This window comes from Mesoplodon bidens (genome assembly GCF_964165515.1).
Source record: "Mesoplodon bidens genome assembly, chromosome: 13".
In the NCBI taxonomy this organism is placed as follows: Eukaryota; Metazoa; Chordata; class Mammalia; order Artiodactyla; family Ziphiidae; genus Mesoplodon; species Mesoplodon bidens.
This window is the reverse complement of record NC_138169.1, coordinates 4,223,479-4,248,366: the sequence shown is the minus strand read 5'-3', so window position 1 is coordinate 4,248,366 and position 24,888 is coordinate 4,223,479. Positions and strand designations below refer to the sequence as shown.

General features: G+C 45.4%; 1 protein-coding gene across 1 annotated transcript in view; it reads left to right on the top strand.

The window, feature by feature from the left end:
- TMEM132C (transmembrane protein 132C) overlaps positions 1-24,888 on the top strand; it is a gene marked incomplete at its 5' end in the record, with an annotated part of 375,994 nt that overhangs the window by 119,294 nt on the left and 231,812 nt on the right. The window contains one exon of the mRNA XM_081252152.1: positions 10,524-11,412. Coding sequence (XP_081108278.1) covers positions 10,524-11,412 — 889 coding nt within the window. The remainder of the gene's footprint in view (positions 1-10,523; positions 11,413-24,888) is intronic.

The following is a 24,888-nucleotide window of genomic DNA, read 5'->3' as shown; positions in this document are numbered from 1 at the left end:
TTTCCGCTGGAAGTAAGAGAAAACCCGTGTGCCTTATTCTCATAATAGGAAGGGCAGTGGAGAGGCAAGACTGAGGGTGTGTGTCTTCAGTCGACCCTCCCTTTGGTGTCAAGACCCAGGATCCGGCCACTGTACCTCCCCCATCCTGGCTTTGTCTCGGTATTTCACTCAGTTTCAGGGTGGGTGACAGTATTAGTGGGGTAAACTGGTCTTTCCCTTGCCTCTGGGAAGAAAGGTGTTTGCTGCCACGGTTCTCTTAGCGGGGAGGGCTTCTCTCCCAGGAGTCCCAGCAAACCTCCCCTTGTAGCTCCTGGGCCCAAAGTGTCCGAGGACATGGTTTCCCAACCTCAGTGCCATTGACCTTCGGGGCCAGCGAATTCTGAGCTGTGGAGCTGTCCTGCACATGGAAAGCACTGAGAAGCATCCCTGGCATCCGTCCACTAGAGGCCGGTAGCATCCTAACCCCCCAACCATGGCAGTGGAACTGTTTCCATGTAAGTGAAATCATACAGTATGTGTCTTTCACCATCTGATTTATTTCACTTAGCATGATACTCTCGAGATCCAACTGTGTTGTCTCAAATGGCAAGATTTCATCTTTTTTATGGACGAGTAGTATTCCCTTATATGTAGGTATCTAGATAGATAGAAACATCTAGAGATACACAGGTACATAGATATCTACATAGACGTCAATATCTATCTTTATAGATAGATGTATAGATACCACATCTTCTTTATCCATTTACCCACTGATGGGCACTTAGGTTGTTTCCATGTCTTGGCTATTGTAAACAGTGCCACCATGAACATAGGGGTGCAGATGTCTTTTCAAATTAGTGTTTCTGTATTCTTTGGATAAATACCCGGAAGTAGGATAGCTGGATCATATAGCAGCTCTATTCTTAATTTTTTGAGGACTCTCCACACTGTCTTCCATGGTGGATGCAGCAGTTTACATTCCCACCAACCAAGCAACATGAAATCAGAATAAGTGAACAGACCAAACCAAACTAAAACAAGTACGTAGATACAGAGGACAGAGTAGTGGTTACCGGGGGAGGGGGGGCTACATGGGTCAAGGGGATTGACTGTGTGCCGATGGATGGAAACCAGTTTTCGGTGGTGAGCATGTTGTAGTGTATACAGAAGTAAAAATACAATGTTGTACACATGAAACTTACATAGTATTATAAATCAGTGTTACCCCAATTAGAAAAATACATTTAAAAAATTAAAAATTTAAAAAAACAGCTACCTCAAGAAAAGAATTGTTTCCAGACATTTCCAGATGGCCCCCAGGTGGCATAATTGCCCCTATGTGGGAACCACGGGTTTGGGCCTGTGCAGAATTGAACCAGTTCCTGGAAACAGATCTGGAATTATCCTGTGTGGTTTAAACCAGGGATTGGCAAACATCAGACCATGGGCCAAATCCAGCCCACCATCTATTTTTGTGTGGCCCACAGGCTGAGTCAGGGTGATGTAAACATGTAAGAATGGTAAAAAGTAAAAATGTAAATGGTTACATTTAAAATAGCTATATAGGGCTTCCCTGGTGGCGCAGTGGTTGAGAGTCCACCTGCCGATGCAGGGGACACGGGTTCGTGCCCCTGTCCGGGAAGATCCCACATGCCGCGGAGCTGCTGGGCCCGTGAGCCATGGCCGCTGAGCCTGCGCGTCCGGGGCCTGTGCTCTGCAATGGGAGAGGCCACAGCAGTGAGAGGCCCGCGTACCGCAAAAAAAAAAAAAAAAAAAAATAGCTATATAAGTACCTTTGTAATATTGATTTTGCTTCTAAGGCTGCAAAGCCTAAGGTGTTTATTATATGGCTCTTTAAGAAAATAATGTGCCAACCCGTGGATTAGACCAGTGGTTCTCAACCCTTGGCTTTATAGATCATAAAATTAAATTCATAATCTTGTAAACTGTCTATATACATAATTAAAAACAAATCAGTGTAGTGCCCTGTACTAGAGATGAAAAACATGGCGAAAGTAATAGATAGGAAAATAATATTTCAATATGTGTACATATAGGGAAGGTCAGATGAAGTCGGCAGATACTTGCCCATGTATTTAGCGTCAGCGTGGATGTGACAACCACACATGCAGGCGGGCATAGCTCTTTCGGCAACTTGGATTTCACAGAGAGATAGGGCATTGCTCATGTAATTTGCCAAAAGGGTAAACAAGTGTTTAGTAAAGTTTCAGGAAATCAAAGTACAATCTGGATTTCCCTGGTGGCGCAGTGGTTAAGAATCCGCCTGCCAATGCAGGGGACATGAGTTCAAGCCCTGGTCCGGGAAGATCCCACATGCCGTGGGGCAACTAAGCCCATGGGCCACAACTACTGAGCCCTCGAGCCACAACTACTGAGCCTATGTGCTGCAACTACTGAACCCCGTGCGCCTAGAGCCCGTGCTCCGCAACAAGAGAAGCCACCGCAATGAGAAGCCCACGCACTGCAACGAAGAGTAGCCCCCACTCGCCACAACGAGAGAAAGCCCACGTGCAGCAACGAAGACCCAACACAGCCATAAATAAATAAGTACAATCTGCACCCCAGTAGTTGCAATACTGGCAAATGCACAGGTTCCACTGTTGCCCCTCCTGGAATTTTTAGTGGAGATAGGTTCTTGGCTTGGGTCGTCCTAATAGGTTTCTCACCTTTGTGAGTGTCCAGTGGGACAGTCAGAAGTCACACGGGGCCTGGGCAATTATTTGCTGCCTGGGACCATCTCAGGCCTTGCAGGGCATCTAGCAGTGCTGGACCCCGCTCTCTGAGCGTCAGCGGTCCTCTTCCCTCTAGTCACTGTGATAACCAGCTCTACCTCTGTGAACGCCCCGAATGCCATCTCTGGTTGGCTGAACAATACCACCGTCTGCCCCCATAAAGACGTCTGTTTCTCAGTTGTCAGAGCCTGTGAATGTGTGACCTTCCGAGGCAAGAGGGGCTTAGCAGATGTGATTCAGCTGAACAGTTTGAGATGAGGAGATGGTCCTGGATCACCCAGATGGGCTGACGTAACCACAAAGGTCCTTATAAGACGGAGGCCGGAGGTCAGAGGGAAAAGAAGCTGCTGGCTTTGAAGAGAGAGGAAGGAAGCGGCCAGGAGCCAAGGAACGCAGGCGCCTCTAACAAATGGAAAAGGCTCGGAAACTGATTGTCCCCTGAAGCCCCCCGGGGGAGCGCAACCCTGCCGACCCCTTCATGGTAGACTTCTGACCTCCAGAACTGTAAATAAATATTTTTTGCTGTTGGTTTACACTGCTAAGCTTGTGGTAATGTGTTACAGGGGCAATAGGAAACTAATACGTACATCGTCTCACGGGGGAGCTCTGTCTTGAGCCAGTCGGAGCCCCTCGTGGACCTGGGGTCTGAGCCACATTGCAGGGACGGAGGGAGAGGGATCGGCCTTGTGGGCCGTTTGCCAAGATCAAGCCATTTGCCAATTGCAGCCCAGTTAAAAACTGCGTTTTAGATTTAGAACTTTGCCTAGCAAATATTTCCCTCTGTGCCTACCCAAGGCACTATTCTCATGCTGATAAAGACTGAGAGTCTGGGTGTTTTAGAGAGTTTGTCTTTGAAAGGCATGTCTCCTTTGCTCTACTTCCAGGGGACTGAGCAGTGCCTGAGAGTGACTATGGACTTTAACCAGAGAACGGGGTGGGGGGGGATACCCCACCATGGCCTCCAAGGGGAATATAAGTACCTGCTCCTTTAAAGGAGAGTTTTACTGTTTCGAAATTGCAAACCACACTATGTAAGTTCAGCAGAGGATATTGGGGGGGAGGTTTGTTCAGAAGAGGCATTGAAATCAAATAATCCATTTATCAAAAAGGTGCCTTTTGTTTCAAGAAAAAAAGTAACAATGCGCCATATTTATCAGAGAGAGACATTTTGCGTCTGGCGAATGTTAATAAATCACAAATGGTGGGGAGAGAGAAAAAAAAACCTTCCAAGTGCTCCGGCCGGCTTGTGTTTCAAGTAAGCTGCGATGACTTGGAAGGAAAGTCCAATCAGGGTTTTCCTTGAGGCTTGTGGGGAAAGGCAGGCTTCTGTGTCGTAGGTTTCTGATATCATACAGGTAAACTGGAGATGTCGGAACAGGCCATTGAAGTTATAAAAAGAGCCCACCTCTCTTGATTTCAGATTTCTTTTCTCACATGGCTGTCACCCAATTTTTTTTTTTTAACGAATTATGGTTATCACCTATTTTTTTCATGTTGCTGTAGCCTGAAAACCTTTTTACTATAACTTATCAACAGGATTGAAATAATGGTAATGGCCATAATAACAGGAACAGAAACTTCTCCCCAATTATTAGGCATGTTCTGGGTACTGGGTACTTTCTTTATTGCTCTAAGGGAATGGTTTTGATATGATTCCCACTTTAAAGATGAAGATTCTCAAACGCAAAAGTTTAAGGTATTTGCAAAAAAAACAAAAACTTACCTAATACGTTGGGGACAGGGGTTCATTTTTGGATGTGGTCTGGCTTTGGGAGTGCTCTTACCCACTGGGCTGGAGAGGGTTTGGTTACAGTCCTTCCTCCTGTCTCTTTGGCACCTCTGACAAACCTCTGAACACCTGCTGTGAATCGAGCTAGATCAGGGTTTCTCATCCTTGGCACTACCGGCGTTTTGGACTGGACGTTTCTTTGTGGCGGGGGGCTGTCCCGTGCATTGTAGGATGTTCTCAGCATCGCTAGTCTCACCCCACTAGGTGACAGTAACACCCAGCTGTGAAAATCACACATGTCTCCTGTGGACGTTGCCAGGCATCTCCAGGGTGCAAAGTCACCCTCAGTTGAGAACCTCTGATACTCTTTAGGAAGGACCTTTGCACATCCTAAAACAGCACCACTTGTGCCTCTGGATTATTCCAGCGAGGTTTGTTTGTAGCTTATTTAATTGACAAGGAAACCGGGACCTAGCATTTTCACCAAAGTACCACATGAGCATCCATCGCTTACCACATTCAGGGCAACAGCGGGCCCCGGCCCCGCTTTCTAGACCAACTTCCCCACTCCTCACACACCCAGCTCCTGAGCTTTCCCTCCACTGACCCTTTCCTGGTGCTGTGCCCCGCCCCCCCCACCCCCCCACCCAAGGATCCTTCCCCTATTCCAGTCACCCTCCCGAGATCCAACCCATCCTTCATGTCACAGCTCAGAGAGAATTAATGCTAAAGAGTCCATCTCGGTCAACACATCCCAAAGCGAGCATCGCAGTGGAGGTGGCACAGGATGTTCGCTGAAGGGTCATTTCCCCTGGTGTTGTTCTGTCTGGGTGCTAAGTGGCATGGACACCTCCTGCGTCCACTATCGACACCTCCTGCGTCCACTATCTCAGAATCTCAAAAACTCAATTTCCGGCAGCCAGCTTTGCAGTAGAGTTCTCTGATGAACGGCTGATGGAGGACACGATATCCCAACACTGACAGGCAACCACAGATAAAGAAAACGGATAAACAGGAAGGGAGACAGCAAATGAACGTGCTGTCAGCTGGGAGGCCAGATGCAGAGGGGCAGCTGTCAGCTTCTCTCCTCTTCCCCTCTCTACGTCCGTAGGCAATCAGCATCAGACTTTTCCAGGGGTATTGTTTCAGATGGGTAAAAATTACTCAATAATCCTGTCTTTCTGGGAGACGCTGCTATGAGTGGATGAACCAGAATTAGAGGGTGGGTATCTGTCTGTGTTTCACTAGGTCACGGCAACCGTGGAGTTTCCTTGCAATCAGCAGATAGAGCGTCAGGAGAGAAATACCACAACGGCTGGTAACCACCACAGGTCCCTTAATCTGCTAGATGAGGGCTCCCCAAAGTGTGAGATGAGCTTGGGAGATCCACATGGTGTCACAACATGTGACTGTGCAGACAGGCCTTGCACAGCTCCAGGGGGGCCATTTTCATGAGTGTCTATGAGGTTGGGTATTGCAGGTACACCTACAAGGTGGGAAACCACCTGAGTCTTACCAATGAGAAAGTGATTCCCTTTTCAGTTCTGTCTGAATTACTCTAATTCCCTCGAGGAGGAGGAAGTCTCATGTTGGTGTCACTGTATTTGTTTAGTTTCTTACCCTTGGTAATCTCTTGATATTTATTAGTTACCCCATCAGGTGTTGCTGCATAAAAAACCACCTCCAAATTTAGAGACCTAGTTCACTTTTCTTTTCTCATGAGTCTAGGGGTGACCGATCTTGGCTGAACTTGGCTAATTTTGGCTGGGCTCTCTCACCTGTTTGGGGGTGGCTGCAGGCTCTGGGTTAGCTGATTTGGGATGGCCTCCACTGGAATAACTCTTCTCTCCTTCACATGGTCTCGGCAGAAATTCAAAAGAGAGTTAGTGGAAACCTGAGCTTGGAATTGGCACATCGCCACTTCTGCCATATTCTGCCGACCACAGCAAATTCAAGGCCAACCTAGATTCAAGGAGTGGGGAAATAGACTCCTAATTTTGAAGGGAAAATTGCAAAGTCACACACTAAAGGTGTAGAAAGAGGAGGATAATGGGAGCCATTTTGTAATTGCTCTACAACAGGTACTATTAGATCCTATATAATGAAATCTGTCTACCTGTCTATCTACCTGTGTACCCATCCATCCATCCATCCAAACATCCATCCAACCATTGATCCATCCATCCATCCAAACATCCATCCAACCATTGATCCATCCATCCATCCATACATACATCCAAACATCCATCCAACCATTGATCCACCCATCCATCCAAACATTCATCCAACTGTTGATCCATACATACTTCCATCCAAACATCCATCCAACCATTGATCCACCCATCCATCCAAACATTCATCCAACCGTTGATCCATACATACATACATCCAAACATTCATCCAACCATTGACCCATCCAGCCAGCCATTGATCCATCCTTCCATCCCTCCATCCATCCCTCCCTCCCTCCCTCCATCCATCCATCCATCCATCCATTTATCTATAGAAACTGAAACTGTCCAAGAAGGTAAGAACTTGCCCGAGATCACATGGGTATTGAGTAGATCAACTCTACATCTCTATAGCAAAACATCATGTCTTTAACCACTGTACTAGATCCCACTCCCTTCTTTACAATGTCTGTCTCTTCTTGGCTCGAGTTAAATCTCTCATGAACTGAAAAACTTCAGAACTAGGTTCAGCAGGAAGGTATGAGCTAGAGGCACTTTTTGTTCCACACGAAAGATAAAGAGGGAGTTAAATGATGGAAGAATCCTCAGAGAGGAGATAAGAGGACAGCAAGCCCACTTCCGCTTTATCTTATTGAAAATAAACTCAGCATTTGCTTCAAAGCAAAAGGTTCACTTTTAGGATTTTTTTTAAAAGTAAAAAGACCAAAAAAAAGGAGAAAAAAGGAATTTGTATGTGCAAGAAGAGTGAAGAATGATAAGAAAGCGTGTTGACAAGCTTCCCTGTTGTGGAATTCACCCTGCACAGATGGGCCTTAGAATCCTAGCTCTGTTCCTTCAGAGAGGCCTTGGCCCACTCTCTTTTCCAAACAAACGAGTCTCTCAATCTCTACCCTTCAAGGTTTAAAAGCTTTTTTGGAGAGGGATGAATACCTCAGAATAAAAGCGTTAAATGTAGTAATGAGTCCATTGGGTTTGACACAATTCTACAAGTTGCTTAAAGAGTCAGTGATTACCCATTCTCTAGTAGGTCTGTGTCTTTATTCCCGTCTTGCCCCTAGGTTCTTCATGACCTTTTTTTTTTTTCTTAGATTCCATATATATGTGTTAGCATATGGTATTTGTTTTTCTCTTTCTGACTGACTTCACTCTGTATGACAGACTCTAGGTCCATCTACCTCACTACAAATATCTCAATTTCGTTTCTTTTTATGGCTGAGTCATATTCCATTGTATGTATGTGCCACATGTTCTTTATCCATTCATCCGATGATGGACACTTAGGTTGCTTCCATGTTCTGGCTATTGTAAATAGAGCTTCAATGAACATTTTGGTACGTGACTCTTTTTGAATTATGGTTTTCTCAGGGTATATGCCCAGTAGTGGGATGGCTGGGTCGTATGGTAATTCTATTTTTAGTTTTTTAAGGAACCTCCATACTGTTCTCCATAGCGGCTGTATCAATTCACATTCCCACCAACAGTGCAAGAGTGTTCCCTTTTCTCCACACCCTCTCCATCATTTATTGTTTCTAGATTTTTTGATGATGGCCATTCTGACTAGTGTGAGATGATATCTCATTGTAGTTTTGATTTGCATTTCTCTAATGATTAATGATGTTGAGCATCCTTTCATGTGTTTGTTGGCAATCTGTATATCTTCTTTGGAGAAATATCTATTTAGGTCTTCTACCCATTTTTGGATTGGGTCGTTTGTTTTTTTGTTATTGAGCTGCATGAGCTGCTTGTAAATCTTGGAGATTAATCCTTTGTCAGTGTGACAAAGTGAGAGAGTGGCATGGACATATATCCACTACCAAACGTAAAATAGATAGCTAGTGGGAAGCAGCCTCATAGCACAGGGAGATCAGCTCGGTGGTTTGTGACCACCTAGAGGGGTGGGATAGGGAAGGTGGGAGGGAGGGAGACGCAAGAGGGAAGAGATATGGGAACGTTTGTATATGTACAACTGATTCACTGTGTTATAAAGCAGAAACTAACACACCATTGTAAAGCAATTATACTCCAATAAAGATGTTTAAAAAAAAAAGAGTCAATGATTTTCTTTAAACACATAGAGCCAGAACCTTCTCTAGAATGTTATGCAGGGCCTTCTGAGAGTGTTTTAACCTGGTCCTGAAATGAGTGGGTTAAAAGGGAAGCAGTAAAATATCCCTCAAGAGAGAGGGACAAAGTACCCGTGTTACCGGTGACCTCAGAACAACGCCTCTGGGCGAAGAACAAAGGAGAAAGCTATTTCTTTGAAAAGCCATCTTGACAACCTAAGGCCGTTCAGCTGCAGCACCAAAGGCAGCTTTGATCTGCCAGGCAGCGTCCCGGCCAGGAAGAGGATTAGGGGAAGTTCCAGAGGAGAGAGGCACGGGGTAGCCCCATAGGATGGATGGGCTGTGCTGGCTGCAGTTAGAAGCAGGGACAGCAGGGGAGGTTGGAGCATCAGGGGAGAGGAATGGCCGTGTTCTCTCTCAGTATATGAATGGGGGCTTATGTGGGTTTTCTGGTCTGGTTCTGAAAGATGAAGCCCAGGCGATGGTCTTTCCTGGGCTTTGCAAAGTTAGCAGTTGGGGCTCAGTAACCTCTTGTGCCCTGGGTGAGCAGCGAGTCCCCAGCAATGGAAGTATCAACCCACGGGGAAGCTTTAGAGGGCAACCTTCAATCAGCAAGGAGGCAGCTGGTTGTACTGCTAATGATGTGGGTGATGGACAGAGAAAGACAGGAAGATGGGAGCGATGTGCTGCTTTTCCCTGGCTCAGTGTTGAACCTCCAGCCTCCAGTGTACATTGACTTACCCGGCTGGAGATTCTAACTGGTGCTTTTAAACGCAGATGCTCCTGAGGGTCCAACAGGAAGTGTTACTGAGCAAGGTGGTTTGCTGGGTCTGTTCTCTTACTGTTGCCGGGTGGGCAGACAGCCTACACGCTGCCATTCCTCTCATGTTTGCAGAGAAGCTGGAAACCCAGATACTCCCCAGTTTTTAAAAAAGGTTCCCATTCATAGCCATCTTTTCAAATATCGTGGGCCAAACAGAACCCACCTGCAGGCTGAGTTGAGTGCCGTTAAGTGAGCAGTTTGCAATGGCTCCCAGGTTGCTGTTTTTCTTTCTACTTTATGATATTTTTGGCTATGAGCAAGATCTTGTAAAATTTTTACACAGGCACGTTTATCATTGTTTAATTGCATTTGGCGCTTGAGTCATCATTAGAGAGCTTTCCCTAGACCCAGGTTATAGAGGAAATCACATTTTCATTCAGTAGTGAAAAAACGTCATTGTTTTACATCTAGATCACTGATGCATTTGAAGTTCATTCTTGTGTATGGTGTGAGGTATGGCCCTAATTGTATCATTTTGCCAAACGGCTGGCCGGTTGCCCTAGTACCATTTGAAGTCTGTCTCTGCCTCATGATTTGTGGTGCCACCTTTAAAACATATGAAATGTCTAGAGGTACAGGGGCTTATTTATGAGCTGTTCTCTCCCACTGGTCTGGTTTTCTCTTCATGTACCAGTGTCATTAAAAATGTTTGAAACTCATTAATAAATACACCCACTTTACACTCCTACACTTGCCAGCATTAGATCAGACTCCATAAAATTGCCACTGTTCAACAATTCTTAATGGACAAAAATCTCCCTTTCATAGGTTTTGACCTAATACACGCAGGTAATTTTCGGAGCATGTAGTCATTTACTGGCTGATCCCCGAAGGAACATGAAAATCCTAGCCAAGTGGACTGCGGAATGTTTACCCTCGTTTCTAAATTGCTCGTCAATTACCCCTCGTTCCTAAGTGACCTCTAAGGAGCCCGGAATAACCCCATCTTTGTCTTTTCTTTTTTTTCTTTCCCCCCTGCAGTGATCGAGGGCCGTGGGGTCACAGACAACATCCAGAGGTTTTCCTCGCTGCCCCCTTATCTGCCCGTGACCTACCACGTGCTCAGAGCGGAGACCTCCTTCTTCCTGAAGGAGACCAACCAGGACTTGACACGCAACTCCAGCCTGCAGTCCCGAGTCGAGTCCTTCTTCCCCTACAAAGCCAGGCGGCCCCCGATCTTAAATGCCAGCTATGGGCCTTTTTCGGTGGAAAAGGTCGTGCCCCCAGACCTGATGTCGACGCCAGACTTTTTGGGTGCCACCGACAAGGTTAATTTCAACTGGAAGCTGAAAGCGCACATCCTGCGGGACAAGGTCTCCCTGAGCCGGCCCCGCGTGCAGGTGCTGTTCCACGTGGTGGGCAGGGACTGGGACGACGCCGGCCCCGCGCAGAGGCTGCCCTGCCTGCGGGTATTCGCCTTCCGGGAGACCCGGGAGGTGAGGAGCAGCTGCCGGCTGCAGGGGGCCCTGGGGCTGTGCGTGGCGCAGCTGGAGCTCCCGGCCGCCTGGTTCGGGCCCCCCACGGTGGTGGCCGGGAGGAAGAAGTCGCCCGAGCCCCCCGAGGGCAGACCCGTGGAGCTCTACTACGCCCTGCAGCCGGGGGACGAGCGCGGAGACTGTGCCGGCGGCGACGTCCGGAAGGGCAATGCCATCCGCCCCGGGAAGGACGGGCTGGAGGAGAGCACGTCCCACCTGCAGAGGATCGGCGCCGTCTGCCTCTACCGGGCCCAGGACAGCGCCCAGCTCAACGAGTTGCGCCTGGATGGCAACGTGGCCGTCTGGCTGCCCTCCCGGCCGGCCAAGCAAGGAGACGTAGTCACTGCCTATGTCACCGTGGCCAGCAATTCCAGCGTGGACTTCTTCATCTTGAGGTAGGTGCCCACTGTAGTCTGGGGCGTGCCTACGGTGACGCCGGATGGGAAGGTGGGGTGCAGATTTGAGAAGATTCCACCTTCACCGCCTTCAGGGACGCTCCGGCTTCAAAGTAGAAGCCAAATTCTGCACCTGGCCACAGGCTTTCAGCAGCTTCGCTGTATATTAGGGGGTGGGAGAAAGAGGGCCGGAATTGCACCCCTAAGAAACAAGACTAACTTAACCACTGTCTTCTGACCTTGCATTTCCTTTGAATTGGCAGAGGGATATGACTTCTTTTAAGCTTCAGATTTTTTTTATACATGTACAAATACTTGGTTGCATGGCAAAGTATATGTTCAGGGGGCCCAAGAAAAGACATAGGCATATCTCACTCTCTGCTATCTCATTTGGGGTGTAAACGTGAAAAAAAAAAAAAAGCCAAGGATAGTATCTTTTTTTTTTTTTTTTTGGTGGGGTTAAATTTTTCCAGTTAGCGGTGGGAAAACCCCAGTTTGTGAGTACAGTTTAGCAATGATTCAGGGAGTCTGCCCAACAGAAGATTCTTCAGCAGAGGTATTCCATCTCATAAAAAAAGAAAAAAGAAAACTAAATTGAAACTACGGAACAACCCACCTACCATCACCTCTGTTGGTTCAGCCAATCACCCCAAACTTGTAATGGGCTCTTTCTCTGCACAGTGATTTAGATTTAGATCAGGAGCGCCTGTTATCTGAGGATAACTAATAATGGGGGAAAGCCACCTGAAGCAAATCCTCTTAAAATGTGGCCCAGGATTTCATAAAAATGAAAAACTATTTGCTTGAGATTTGTTTAAAAGATAAGGATGATAAATAGCAGGTTTTTGTCTGGTATCATTAAAAAGGACTTAGGTTGTAATTGCAGCTATGCTTTGGTTCTTTTTAGAATAAGAAATTAATCACATGTTGCTTGAGTTGCTTGGGAAAATATTTGCAAACTAAAATGATGGCATCTTATAGCATGTTTCATTTTGGTTTAAATTGTGTTGTCGGATAATAAGAATGGTCCATTTTCAAGGGTTTTAATACGTTTCTTGAGGCATTTCTTAGTCCTTTGGATTCGAATAATTCTCTTCTGAAGTGTCTGTCTAGTCATCATCCTTATAATGTTTTCTTTCAAGTTTTAAGTGGACCGGTTTTACCAGATCCTTCTTTGACAGTGGTTTGGGATTTGATCAAGGGCTTTACAGCATCACTTTCAGTGGCGTTAGGCAGTCCTGCATCTTCTACAAAATATAAACTGTGCCCTGTGGGAAAAATTCCCATCGTATTTGCACTGATGGATGGTCAGCCTGGTGCCTGCTGCCTTTGGGGGGTGGGGGAGGATAAACTCAGTGTCTTAATGCGAGCGTCAGCCTTATAACTGCAGGGCCAGGATAGCAGATATTGAGATAGAAGAATCCAGGTTTGCTTCCTCCTGCCTTGGATGGGGAAAGACACTGATCTGGAAGGTTTGAGTTTCATTTCCACTGAGTCTGTTAACACCCTGGTCTCATGTCCTTCTATTGTAAAATAAATATATCAATCCCGAGCTTTGGAAAAGAGGGACAGAAGAGGGAATCAATAGTACTGCTAACAAGTTTTAAGATTCCAGAGTCATAAGTATCTTCCCACTTGTACTTATCCTTAGCTTCCCTCTTTAGCACAGCAGGCTTGAGGGGTGAGTCTGCTTGAGCCACTGGGTCCCCACGTGTAAGATGCGGGGCCTTCTGCTGCAGGTGGGACACTCAGACCTGGTTCACTGGAGAGGAGAAGCTGTTTTCTGTATTTTTCATCACAAAGGTGAGCATGATGTGGGAGAACACAGGTCCTGCAACCAGCTGGCCTCAATGCTGGTCTGCTTCCTGGCCTGGTGACTGTAGGCATGCCACCCCATCTCCATGTGCCTTAGTTTCCTAATTCAGATGAGATGCTGGTACCTACTGCCATAGGGACGGGAAGATTCAGTGGGCTAGTATTTATTTGTGAGATGCTTACAACAGTATCTGGCACATAAAAGTGCTTCTATGAAGGGTTGTTTTTGAACATCCATCAAAACTTCAGTAAGCATTGAATTCTATTTGAGCAGTGAAAGGATATTGTGCTTTGCATAAAACAACAGCTACCAGGTCTGTTCTGAAAGCTGTATTGATTCTCACTTCACCATGCTTTTGTTTAAAGAGAAAAAAAATTGCTTTATAATGACAAGAGCTTTGGGAGCCCGGAGGGTTGGAACGACATGGATGTTGCTTGATGCCGGGCAGGGCAGTAGCCCTATCTCTGCCTTCCTGATCTCTCCACCCACGGATCAGAGTCCTGGGGAGAGAGAGGAGGTGGAGGAGAAACAGAGTCAAGAATGGCTCCAAGACATTGGGCGTGAAGGATGCAGCTACCCTGATTGGTATGGAGAGGCTGTGGGTAAAGTAGGTGTTCCCTTTCCAGATAACGTATCTCATTTTAAATTAATTTTAATTTATAAATTCATTATTCTAAGGAAAAAAATATTCAGTAAGAAAACACAAAAAGATGTACACAGATGTGGCAAAATAGTGAGGTTTGCATGAGGCTTACTGAAGTCTGGAAAACACCACTTTCTTCCTAGTAAAAGTAGCAGCTCGTGGAAATCCACCTTTATCTAGCTGTCTCCAGTGATGGTCACTGGTTCAGTCAATTACAGGAGAAATCCATCTGGCCCATCACTGGAACCCAGCTGCGAAATTCATGGGGGATTCTTTTTTTGGGGGGGAGGGACTTTGCTACACCCCTCCTGACTGTGAAATCCAAAGACATTCTCCATTGCCTCCTTGGAAGATGGCTTTGCCGACAAGGCTATGATGCTTGAAGACAACCCAAACTTCTTGGGAATTTTTATAGGGCCAATAACATACATGGACACTTGGCCTAAGCCTCCTTTCTGAGATCGTTTTCACAACCGATACTCTCTTCCACAGGCTCGAGGAAGCAGCCTGCATTTCGTTAGCTATGTCGTGCGTTTAATTCAAAGGCGATCCCTGCTTTATGATCAGATTGGTTCCTGAGACTCAGTCAAGGTGTGGAGGTTGAAGCTTTGTTTCCTGTGGATATAACGTTATTTTAGAAACCTATTTTGGAAAAATAGAAACATAAAATAATGGCCAACGTAAAGGAAAATACCTAACTGGATATGTTTTACGGATACTTCTAAGTAGGTCAGTTCCATGGGTATCAGTCCCTTGTCCCCTGGGATACGGCTTAGCACATATTGGGTTGACCAAAAGGTTAATTCGGATTTTTCCAGAAGGTGTTAATGGGAGAACCCAGATGAACTTTTTGGCCAACCCAGTAGTCAAGGACTAGTAAACATTTATTGAATCGATGCAAAAGCAAATACCTAATGTCAAATTTATACCATGATGTGCCTTTTCATGGATGTTTTCCTTCATGACTTACTAACTGAATCTTCTTGAAATAATATCAAGATTCCTTACAGCAAGCATAAGCATTATTCCCTATTCCGAGGGTTTTCAAAACATATTGACAATTGGGGTCATCAGTCCTGATAATTCCCAGTGCCATTTCCACGTACCTGAATGCTGCTGACAACCCGGGATGCTGAGGACCGCACTTCTTACTCAAAGCTCAATCTTAGACTGGGTTTGCGGAATTACTCCCTGTGTTGGGACCAACATTCACATTATCTCATGTTGCAGGTGTTTAGGCAGGTAGCTCACTCTTTACCTTGCAGGTCTTTGAAGGGAAGAGTAGGGGACACCGTGGCACCTCTGATCTTATTAGCAGGAAGCAACTGAAATTGATCCCTAAAGAAGCCAAGGCAGTGGTTCACTGGTCCTCTCCCTTTTAAAATAAGCTTGCTTAATTGAAATCCCTAATTCACAGAAACGGTCGGGAGATGTCCTCCTCCAAGTGTAACTAATTCAGAACCCCGCAACTTTGTGATTGGAATTAGGGATGCTAAGAGAGTCATAAAGAGTCTTTCCTCTTTGCAAGATTACATTATGCTGCTACCATGAGCTTACACATAGCAAATATCCTATCTCGAGTCTCATAATGAAAAGAATATAAGTAGCATAGCAACTGGTTTAGTCTATGCCAGGATTTCTCAACCTCTGCAAGATGGGCATTTGGGGCCGGATCATTCTTTGTCGTGAGGCCATCCTGTGCACTGTAGGATGTTTAGCCGCATCTCTGGCCTCCACCCACTAACAGTGGTACCTTCTCTTCAGTTGTGACAACCAAATTGTCTCCAGACATTGACAGATATCCCTTGAGGGACAATATCACCCCATTTGACAGCCACTGGTCTACACCTTTGACGTGCAGAGGGTATGGATATCTGGATGGTCTGTGCGGAGATTTGGGTGGGAAATGAAGAAACGGTCTGGTTCATCCTAGGCGTCTGACCAAAGTCAAAAGCTGCTGAGACCGTATTTCCTCGGTTTCTCTTCTGACCGTGTACTCCCTCATTCTGTTCCTTCCCCATCAAGAGTTAAGTGTCCGATCAGTATAATCAACTAAAAATCAAAAGATCCAAACTATTGCACAGGTGACTGAGGAAGAGAGAAAACAAGATACTTGGCATCACCTGTCTTGATTCCATGTGTTTCTGGATTTCTGTCGAGCTCAGGTAGTTATCCCAAGTCCTGTCAGCCGGTGGTCCGGCCACCACGCCTCCCCTCAAAGGTAGCTGACTCTTCAGAACAAGTCATGGCCCCCACGAGCAGAAATAGAAATCCTTCCATCTCTTTCTCTCCACAAGAACTGATAACAGAACAACCGTTGGCATGGCTGCTTGGTCCTTTTCTGGGTAAAGTTTGTGTATCAGTGGTGATCATGGAGCCTTCAGGGTTTAAATCCTAAGAGGTGATTTCTCCTTTTTAAGTAAAACATGATGAAGTCACAAGGTAATTCTCCCAGAAGAATAAAGGAGTAGAAGAAAAGTGACACCATGCCAGGCGTCCAGTCTGAAAAGCCCTTGCTTTGTAGGGTCAGGATCACAAATTAAGGGAGCAAGTAGTGAGGCAGCCCTCCACTGGGGTGCAAGGGGTATCGTTCTGTTCCTTCCTGGCTATTGGATGTGGGACCTACTGATTCATTACCTCTGTCCTGATGTGGCTGGGAGGTACATGCACAGTCATTCTTGTTAATAACTAATGTCCGCCAGCCAAATCAACACAACATCATGTGCATTTAAGTGCTGCTTTCTGTTCCCAGCATCTTCCCAATACATAAACAACAAGGATGAAGGGTGCGGTCAGACAAGAAGCTTTTAAGGAGATGTGCCAAAGGAAGAAGAATGTTAGGGAAGTATTATTTTTCTTTAAGCAGGATGAGATTTGTAGGTGGATTTATTTCTAGAACCTCAGCGTATAACAAGGGAATGCAGGTAAAATGCAGAGCCTGGCTGTCTCCAACTCTACAAGGATTTTTTGAGGTTCATCTTTTACAGACAAATCTTGTTCCTAACCAGCCCAGGGCAGAGGGCAGAGTCTCAGGATCCCCCTGGTGGGTGGATGGTGGGATTCATGGAGCATCTCTCTCCTAATAGACTGAAGCCCATCACGGACCTTCACTACTAAGTCTACTTACACTTAATTTTACACAAATACACAAAATACACAAATGGTCATAGCAGCATTATTCACAAGAGCCAAAACATGGAGACAACCCAAACGTTCCATCCATGGGTGAATGAATAAGTGAATTGTGATATATTCCTACAATGGAATAGAATATGGCCGTAGAAAGGCATGAAGTATTGATATGGGCTACCATTATGGATGAACCTTGAAAACATGGCGCTGAGTGGAAGAAGCCAGACACAAAAGACCATGTGTGGTACGATTCTATGTATAGGAAATATCTAGAATAGGCAAGTCCATAGAGACAGACAGTAGAGTAGTGGTTGCCAGGACCCAGTGAACTAGATGGCCAGTGGTGAATGATTGCTAAGGGTATGGGGTTTCTTTTTGGAGGGATGAAAATATTCTGGAATTAGATAGTGCAGATGGGTGTACAACTTCGTGAATATACTGAACACCACTGAATTGTGTACTTCAAAAATATACGATATACAAAACTAAACCATATATACAATATAGAAATAAGCCATATATATAACTAAACCATATGTATTATATATAAACATCTGTAAATAATTATATATATAAAGAAACTATATATAAAAGTATAAACTATATGTATACATAGGGATATATTGTAAGATGGTATGGAAAAACCCAAACGAACTTTTTGGCCATCCCATTGTATCCCCCAATAGATAGTGCGTGTGATAGAAAAGATGGTTGGTCTTGACCTTTCTTTCTTGCCTCTAAACTTAACCACATATTAAACATGGAACGAATTAAAGAAAATAAAACTCTAGTCTAACTGAGGCTCTTTCCCTCAAGTGATCAAATATTCTGTTGCCTTTCCCACACTTGGCAACATTCTTAGGATCTTGCCCGGTTGAATCTTTCCCATGGACACTAAACCGTTGGTTATGCTTTGTACCATGTCACGATGAGAAGCTGCCTCAGCGTTTCGGATGAATGAGAATGGCCAAAGCAGGGATGGGCTGGCTTACCTCAGACGTCTATATGGGCTAGCCAGGGAATAGAGACACGTGCAGCTGTATGCGGGGGACGGGCGAGTGCTCAGAGGGCCTTAGCAGCCCCCCTAATCTCAATTAACCAGCCCCCGAGACCGCCCCAGATCAACACTTAATCCAGCGAGGGCAGTATATTATGTCCGCACAGTTCTCCACCTCCACGCGCTGGCCAGTCTGATGTGTGCACCCTCTGCGGTGGAAATGATGGGACCGGTAGGAAAGCAGCAAGAGGGGGGTCACGTGTGTTTCTTTTTTTTTTTTTTTTTCACGTGCATTTCTAAAGGGAGCAGCCTCTTCTCAACACCCAACAGTTGTTGCCACTCTGGAGCCCAAGACCATGACAACCAGGTTTACGGGTCTTGAAGACAAGCTGGAAATGCAGGGTTTGTGTACAGTCTTTCAAACAAAATGACTTTTCAGCCATCGCCGTGCAGCCTGGGGACCTACTCGTGTCTGCAGGTTGCCATGCTGCATCTCTTGATCCATAAGTCAGGGCTCAAAGTAGAATGGATTAGTGTCCCGGGGCTGCTGTAACAAATGGCACCAAACTGGATGGCTTAAACAACAGAAATTTTTTCTCTGACAGTTCTGGAAGCCAGAAGTCTGAAATCAAGGCACTGGCAGGGCTGTGCTCCCTCTGAAGCCTCTAGAGAAGAGTGCTTCTTTGCCTCTTTCAGACGCTGGTGGCTGCTGTCAACCTTTAGGGTTCCTTGGCTTGTGGTCGCATCCCTCCACTCTCTGCCCCGTCTTCACATCAGTTTTCCCTCTGTTGCTCCTCTATGTCTGTGTCTCAAATTGCCCTCTCCTTTCTCTTGTAAAGAAACCTGTCATTCAGATATCATATGATACCACTTATAAGCTGAATCTAAAAACAATGATACAAATGAACTTATTTACAAAACAGAAACAGACTCACAGACATAGAAAACAAACTTATGGCTACCAGAGGGGAAAGGGGGGCAGGGATAAATTGGAAGTTTAACATATACACACGACTATATTTAAAATAACCAACAAGGACTTATACTGTATAGCACAAGGAACTCTGCTCAATGTTCTGTAACAACCTAAATGGGAAAAGAATTTGAAAAAGAATAGATACATGTATACGTACAACTGAATCCCTTTGCCGTATCCCTGAAACTAGCACAATATTGGAAATCAACAGTAGTCCAATATAAAATAAAAATTTACAAAATAAATAAAGAAACGAGTCATTGGATTTAAGACCCACCCCAATCCAGAATGATCTCATTTTTGAGATCCTTAACTAGTTACATCTGCAAAGACCCTGTTTACTAGTAAGGTCACATTCTGAGGTTCTAGATGGACATGAATTGGGAGAAGGGCCATTCTTCAACGCCCCCTAGAGAAGATGGGCTACTCGATGTATTTCAGTGCCTTCCACTGTGCCATCCTTGGTTCTTTTGAATTGCTCCATCCCGCGGCGGGAAGGCGATGCTATGAATAAGAATGTGTGCCTTCGCTACATGAAGGATAAACCCTTCTCTGTTGGGGGAGTCCAGACCTGCACCCTCAAATCCATTCCACTAATTTCTGAGTGCAGCCTGTGTGTGTGTGGTTATAATTGAATATTAGGGAGTGTGGTTTTTTTTCGCCTGATCCCTTTTGTGTCCGAGGATACGAAAAACCCTCAAAGGCAATTTCCAGATACCTGGCTTGCCCTGGATAATTGTTGGCTCTTCATTTCCAATGGACCTTCAATCTGCAGGATCAAGTAGAACCCTCGAGAATGACCGCACAGTCCCCACACTCACCCTGAAGAGGAGTAGACCGTCCAACAGGATGGTGTTTGCCTTGACTGCCAGTTTGGAGCTAATTCAGAAAATTCTGGAGACTCATTTTCCCACACTTGTGTTGAAAATGCCTTCCCTGTTGAAGGTCTCCCCAGGAAAGGTTTGTTTTCATTTTCTCCAGCTTGTCGTTTTAAATGTATTCTGCTGGAATAGAGAAAAGGAACAATTTTCTTTCTGCTTGGGAAGAAGTAAAGAAATAATGTTTCCTGCCTGGGGCCCCTCCCCAGCCCCCCAGAACACATCTGGGTTGCCAAGCAGCCCGGCTTATGCGAAACATTTGAGAACAATTTGACTGTTGTGGGAAACATTTAAACATAAAATTGATTCCAGTTCTGTGAACAGAGAAAAGCGGAGTCCTTCTGACCAAGTCCTGCCTCTTTTGTTCCACGTTCTTTCAACCATGTAAAAGTCATCTTAGTTTTCGAGTTTCCCCAGATCACAGCTTTGTCTGTTGCAAACAATATAACACATACATAAGTGGCCCTGTGACACACGGTCCCTTTCTATCCGGACATTTTGGGAAAGAGAGTCTGGCTAAGGGCATGGTAGTCATTGCAGTAAGAGTGTCAAAATTTTAGTATTGTGGTATACTGGGGTATTTCTTTTTTCTTGATATGGATTTTTTTCTTTTGTTTTTGAGTCCCTCTTTTTATTTTGTTTTTTAATTTAATTTAATTTTTAAGTTGAAGTATAGTTGATTTACAATGTTGTGTTAGTTTCAGGTGTACAGCAAAGTGACTCAGATATATATGCATATGCTGGAGTATTTTAAAGTACTGATTTGCTGCTACTTTGGTGTCATGTCACTGCTCCAGGGTTCCTAAATATCAGAAATTTCAACTGTTTATGGCTTGCAACCACAAGAGTTATTAGCTGAATTAAAATCTCGGAGAGGGGCAAAAAATCTTACCGGATTCAAAAGCATTCTGAATGCATTCCCGCTGGTTTATTTCACTAAGTGAAAGAAGTCAGCCAGAGAGAGACAAATACTGTGTGTTATCACTTATAGGCGGAGTCTAAAAATACAACAAACTAGTGAATATGACAAAAAAGAAGCAGACGCACAGACAGAGAGAAGGTACTAATGATTACCAGTGGGGAGAGGGGAGGGGGGAGGGGAAGAGGGAGGGGGAGGGGGAGGTCCAAACTATCGGGCGTAAGGCAGGTCACAAGGATGTGCCGTACGACACGGGGAGTAGAGACAGTACTGTGTAATAAGTGTCGATGGAAAGTAACCTTTAAAACTTGAATTAAAAATTAATTTCAAAAATTTAAAGAACAAAACATATGCATACAAATTTTAAAAAAGAATTTTTTTTCCACTAAAAAATAAAACCTTTCTTGGAAACTTCTTGCTATTTCAGCTTCCATGTCCTATGTTCCTCGCAATGTTGAGCATATTTTCTTGTGTTTATTAGTCCTTTGCGTGCTCCCCAGGGCCAGTCTGGCTCCAGTCTACTTTCAGAAGTACGATGCACTATTTTACTTAGAAGGGAAGGGTCCTGGAAATTAGGACATCAAGACAGACAAGAGGCTGTGGTGTAAGAGGGGATAGAAGGGAGGGGAGAGGGGCTGTGGATCTCGGGACCAATTACCAGCCATTTTCTCCAGCTGAATCCAGGGACCTCACTCCCCACATGGCTGAGTCCCATTGCCCCACCCCACCCCATCCCCTCTTTCCTCCACGGTGGATCCACATTCTCAAGGCCTGACCTTGTTCCCTTAGTTTAACTTATATCACCTAGGACTTTCTTCCTCCTTCATCTTGCCTTGAGAGCATACACCTAGAAAGACCAGCATCCCCAGACCTGGACGGTGGCTGTCTCTCAGGTGGAACCACATGTGAGGGCAGTGCCTAAAAGACAGAGACCACATCTTACATGTCCCTAAAATACCAGCATCCAGTTGGCGTGGTTAAGAATCCGCCTGCCACTGCAGGAGACACGGGCTCGAGCCCTGGTCCCAAAAGATCCCACATGCGGCGGAGCAACTAAGCCCGTGCACCACAACTACTGAGCCTGTGCTCTAGAGCCCACGAGCCACAACTCTAGAGCCCGCGAGCCACAACTATTGAGCCCGCAAGCCACAACTATGGAAGCCCGCATGCCTAGAGCCCGTGCTCCGCAACAAGAGAAGCCACCGCAATGAGAGGCCCACACACCGCAACGAAGAGTAGCCCCCGCTCGCCGCAACTAGAGAAAGCCTGTGCGCAGCAACAAAGACCCAACACAGCCAAAAATATAAATAAATAAATAAATAAATAAATAAATAAAAAGAAAAGCCACGTGCGGGCTTTCTCTAGTTGCGGCGAGAGGGAGCTACTCTTCGTTGCGCTGCGTGGGCCTCTCATTGCGGTGGCTTCTCTTGTTGCGGAGCATGGGCCCTAGGTGTGCGGACCTCCGTAGTTGCAGCACGCAGGCTTAGTTGCTCCTCGGCATATGGGATCTTCCCAGACCAGGGATCAAACCTGTCTCCCCTGCATTGGCAGGTGGATTCTTAACCAGTGCGCCACCAGGGAAGTCCCCCAATTGGTGTTATTCAGTCACTTTGGACATGCCTTCTTGAAGGAGTCTTCTCTTCTTCTGAGTTTTTCAGAGACATCTTTAAAAAGGGAAATTGCTACAACAGAGTAAAGAAACGCATAGCCTTTTCAGCAGCTCTCACCCAGTGTCACCTGGATGGTACCAGTCACTCCTGAAGTCAAAATCCTGGCTGCCTCTGGGACTGCTGGCTGGACGTGGACCTATTGGAATTCTAGGAGAGTATATTTGCATAGTGTTTGTCAAGTCATTCATTTGTAACATGCCATGCAGTCCTCTCAACAACCCATTCTGGCATCCAATCTCTTTAGCTCCATCAGCCAAATGCCCTCCTTACGTGTCATTATAATTCTCCTGCTGGCTCCCTACATGGTGACCCCCAGTGGCTCCTAGTTGCAACCATGCTGAGAGTTTATTTTTTATTTACTTATTTGGCTGCGTCGGGTCTTAGTTGCCGCACACGGGATCTTCTGTTGCAGTGCACGGGCTTCTCTCTGCTTGTGGCTCGCGGGCTCCAGAGCATGTGGGCTCTGTCATTGCGGCACGCAGGCTTAGTTGCCCTGCAGCATGTGGGATCATCATTCCCTGAGCAGGGATCAAACCCGCATCCCCTGCATTGGAAGGTGGATTCTTAACCACTGGACCAGCAGGGAAGTCCCCATGCTGAGAGTTTAAAAGTGGACTTCTACAGTGAAATAGCACCTCGCACCCATTAGATTGGCTGCTATCCAATAAACAGAAAATAGCAAGTGTTGATGAGGATGTGGAGAAATTGGATCCCTTGTGTCCTATTGATGGGAATGTAAAATGGTGCAGCTGTTGGGAGAAACAATATGGCGGTCATCAAAAAAACGAAAAATAGAATTACCATATGATCCAGCAGTTCCTCTTCTGTGTATATACCCAAAATAATTGAAATCAGGATCTTGAAGAGATATTTATAGACCCATGTTCATTGCAGCATTACTCAAAACACCCAAGAAGTGGAAGAAACCCAAGTGTTCATCGATGGATGAATGCATGAACAAAATGTTCAGTGGAATGTTATGCCTCCTTAATAAAAAGCAAGGAAATTCTGACACCTGCTGCAACATGGATAATAATCTTGAAGACATTATATCAAGTGAAATAAGCCAGTCAAAATGATAAAATGATAAATGCTGTGTGATTCCACTTCCATGAGGTACTTTGATGAGTCAAAATCACAGAGACAGGGCTTTTCTGGTGGCACAGTGGTTGAGAGTCCGCCTGCCGATGCAGGGGACACGGGTTCGTGCCCTGGTCTGGGAGGATCCCACATGCTGCGGGGCGGCTGGGCCCGTGAGCCATGGCCGCTGAGCCTGCACGTCCGGAGCCTGTGCTCCGCAATGGGAGAGGCCACAACAGTGAGAGGCCCACGTACCACAAAAAAAAAAAAAAAAAAATCAGAGACAAAAAGTAGACTTGTGGTTGATGGGCTGGGGGGATGATGGGGGATTATTGTTCAGTTGGTGCAGAGTTTCATTTTTACAAGATGAATCGAATTATGGAGATGGATGGTGGTGTTGGTTGTATATTATAAATGTATTTAATACCACTGAACAGTACACTTGAAAATGGTTAAGATGGTAAATTTTATATGATATGTATTTTACCACCATCACCACAACAAAAGTTATTTTAAGTGGACTTCTCCTTTATAATTTGTCCAATGAATGTCCTGGAATTGAGTCTCCTTGGCTTGGTTTCAGCCACATACTCATCCCTAACATGTTTATTGTGACCAGCTATTTAAACATACTACCCTTCGAGTTAGAAGTGGTGGATTAATTCCACTAAAAACTTGTTGACTAAAAGTACAGGCAGAGTGGCTTGACAAAGGGAAAGTTGGGATACAGGCAGTAGAAGAAGGAGGATTTGTACACTGGGCAGCAAAGAGCAAGAGGTGTCCGTCACTGGAGCATAGTGATGGAGGTATAAGCTCCAGAGATGGATGATCGAATTGAAATCCTGGACTCAGGGTTTCCTAGCTGTACAACCAAGGCAGGTTCCTCAACCCCTCTGTGCCTTGCTTTCTGTATGAGGATAATAATAATAGGACCTACTTACAGGGTTATGGTGAGGCATAAATGATACAGAAATTTAACATATGCTTGGTACACTTATACATATTAATTTGTTGTTATTATTGCATTATTATTTTTTATTATCACATGGGTTTTCCTCAAGTTACATAGATAGTCTTTGTATCTGCTCTTGGTTTAGAGCTACTAATTGCAGCTAAAAATATTCTGATGAACTCCCATCTCTACTCTAACACATACATTCTGTTGGAAGAAGGATCCCATTGCTTTCCCTTAGGTAAACCCCGCTCCCAGGGCAATTTGGAAATTACCTGGAGACCGTTTTGTTGTCAAAACTGGGAAGGGGGTTTCTACTGGTGTCTCGTGGGTGGAGACCAGGGACAATGGTGGATCTCCTACAAGCACAGGACAGCTTCCCTCCCGTCCCCCCACCAAAGACTATTCCAGCT